The sequence below is a fragment of the Rutilus rutilus genome (assembly GCF_951802725.1).
Source record: "Rutilus rutilus genome assembly, contig: SCAFFOLD_110, whole genome shotgun sequence".
NCBI classification, from domain to species: domain Eukaryota; kingdom Metazoa; phylum Chordata; class Actinopteri; order Cypriniformes; family Leuciscidae; genus Rutilus; species Rutilus rutilus.
The window spans coordinates 57-3,000 of NW_028175464.1; the positions used below are offsets into that span (position 1 = coordinate 57).

At 39.7% G+C, this 2,944-nt stretch overlaps 1 protein-coding gene across 1 annotated transcript; it reads right to left on the reverse strand.

The window, feature by feature from the left end:
* Positions 1-486: 486 nt before the first annotated feature.
* Positions 487-760, reverse strand: LOC311285731 (twisted gastrulation protein homolog 1-A-like; the record flags this gene model as incomplete). Its single annotated transcript, XM_084435766.1, has 1 exon — positions 487-760. A coding segment is annotated over exon 1 (259 nt), but the record flags the coding sequence as incomplete, so codon positions are not given.
* Positions 761-2,944: the final 2,184 nt, after the last annotated feature.

Here is a 2,944-nt window from a genome sequence, read left to right on the forward strand (position 1 = left end):
CGCTGGTTGTCGGGACTTTTATTTTGACGGCGCTGAGAACGCCTGAGCTCACATTCTCTGTGTTCATTAGTTTATGATCTGTCTGACAGTCCTGTCTAATACGGTATTAGATATAACACACTGAAGGTAGAGCGTGATGAAGAGTTATTAGCGAGACGGTGATGAAGAGTTATTAGCGAGACGGTGATGAAGAGTTATTAGCGAGACGGTGATGAAGAGTTATTAGCGAGACGGTGATGAAGAGTTATTCGCGAGACGGTGATGAAGAGTTATTCGCGAGACGGTGATGAAGAGTTATTCGCGAGACGGTGATGAAGAGTTATTCGCGAGACGGTGATGAAGAGTTATTCGCGAGACGGTGATGAAGTAGCACTAACGTCACGGATAGTTCCTATAGCGCTGGTTTAGACCGACTCTGAGGTAGGAGTAAATTAGCATAAGAAGTTTTGTGCCGGTGTGTGTGGTGTCGTAGCGCTGGCTGCTAACCTGTGGTGTCGTAGCTGGCGTGGATGCTGTTCCCCGGCAGAGACACGTTCTGGTGCGAGTCCTCCAGCGTCTCCAGGAAGGACAGCAGGTTCTCGTGATACGACAGCTCTTCGGCCACGGGGAACGACACCACCATCATGTTGACGGGCGCTTCGCCCTCGGTTAGCGCGCGGAAGAGCGACGGGATCGGCCGGAACAGCTCCTCCACCGTGCTCTTGGCCGTCGCCGGCGTGTCGCTGTGGTTCTTGGGGTTACACATGCCTGAGGGATGAGAACACACACTTTACTGCCTCACACACACACTCACTAACACATCACGCACACAAACTATATATCAACCTGATTTAGACTGAAAAACACTCTAAAGGCTGTTATGGAAGCTTGTTTCTGCAACGGAATTTAAAATAATTAAAGAGGTAATTGTGAGTTATCTAACTTTTTTTTTTCTTCTTGCAATTCACAAAAAAATCTCAAAAAGGGAGAATTTTTCTTTTTTCAGAATTGCAATGAATTCGGAATAGCGAAAGATAAAGTTTCTCACAATTCTGAATTTAGAACTCAAAATTCAGACTTTTCTTGAAATCACAATAGCGAGACAAAAAGTTGGAATTGCGAGAGTCAGAATCATGAGAAATAAAGTCGTAATGGTGAGAAATAAAGTCGTAATGGCGAGAAATAAAGTCGTAATGACGAGAAATAAAGTCGTAATGGCGAGAAATAAAGTCGTAATGGTGAGAAATAAAGTCGTAATGGCGAGAAATAAAGTCGTAATGACGAGAAATAGTCGTAATGGCGAGAAATAGTCGTAATGGCGAGAAATAAAGTCGTAATGGCGAGAAATAAAGACACAATGACGAGAAATAAAGACACAATGACGAGAAATAATGTCGTAATGGCGAGAAATAAAGTCGTAATGGCGAGAAATAAAGTCGTAATGGCGAGAAATAAAGTCGTAATGGCGAGAAATAAAGTCGTAATGGCGAGAAATAAAGTCGTAATGGCGAGAAATAAAGTCGTAATGGCGAGAAATAAAGTCGTAATGGCGAGAAATAAAGTCGTAATGGCGAGAAATAAAGTCGTAATGACGAGAAATAAAGTCGTAATGGCGAGAAATAAAGTCGTAATGGCGAGAAATAAAGTCGTAATGGCGAGAAATAAAGTCGTAATGGCGAGAAATAAAGTCGTAATGGTGAGAAATAAAGACACAATGACGAGAAATAAAGTCATAATAGCGAGAAATAAAGTCGTAATGGCGAGAAATAAAGTCGTAATGGCGAGAAATAAAGTCATAATAGCGAGAAATAAAGTCGTAATGGCGAGAAATAAAGTCATAATAGCGGGAAATAAAGTCGTAATGGCGAGAAATAAAGTCGTAATGGCGAGAAATAAAGTCGTAATGGTGAGAAATAAAGTCGTAATGACAAAAATAAAGTCGTAATAGCGAGAAATAAAGTCGTAATGGCGAGAAATAAAGTCATAATAGCGAGAAATAAAGTCGTAATGGCGAGAAATAAAGTCGTAATGGCGAGAAATAAAGTCGTAATGGCGAGAAATAAAGTCGTAATGGCGAGAAATAAAGTCACAATGGTGAGAAATAAAGTCGTAATGGAGAGAAATAAAGTCATAATAGCGAGAAATAAAGTCGTAATGGCGAGAAATAAAGTCGTAATGGCGAGAAATAAAGACGTAATGGCGAGAAATAAAGTCGTAATGGCGAGAAATAAAGTCGTAATGGCGAGAAATAAAGTCACAATGGTGAGAAATAAAGTCACAATGGCGAGAAATAAAGTCGTAATGACAAAAATAAAGTCGTAATGGCGAGAAATAAAGTCACAATGGTGAGAAATAAAGTCATAATAGCGAGAAATAAAGTCGTAATGGCGAGAAATAAAGTCGTAATGGCGAGAAATAAAGTCGTAATGGCGAGAAATAAAGTCGTAATAGCGAGAAATAAAGTCGTAATGGCGAGAAATAAAGTCGTAATGGCGAGAAATAAAGTCGTAATGGTGAGAAATAAAGTCGTAATGGCGAGAAATAAAGTCGTAATGGCGAGAAATAAAGTCGTAATAGCGAGAAATAAAGTCGTAATGGCGAGAAATAAAGTCGTAATGGCGAGAAATAAAGTCGTAATGGTGAGAAATAAAGTCGTAATGGCGAGAAATAAAGTCGTAATGGCGAGAAATAAAGTCGTAATGGCGAGAAATAAAGTCGTAATGGCGAGAAATAAAGTCGTAATGGCGAGAAATAAAGTCGTAATGGCGAGAAATAAAGCCCGAGAATAATGTTGGATATTGGATAATGTCACAATTCTGACTTTTTTACCCTCACAATTGCGAGTTTAATATGATATTTCTCGCAATTCCGACCTTTTTCTCAGAGATGTGAGATATAAACTCGAGTAATTAAGTCAGAATTGTGAGTTTGATTATTCCATGGAGGAAAAAAGCTTCCATAGACT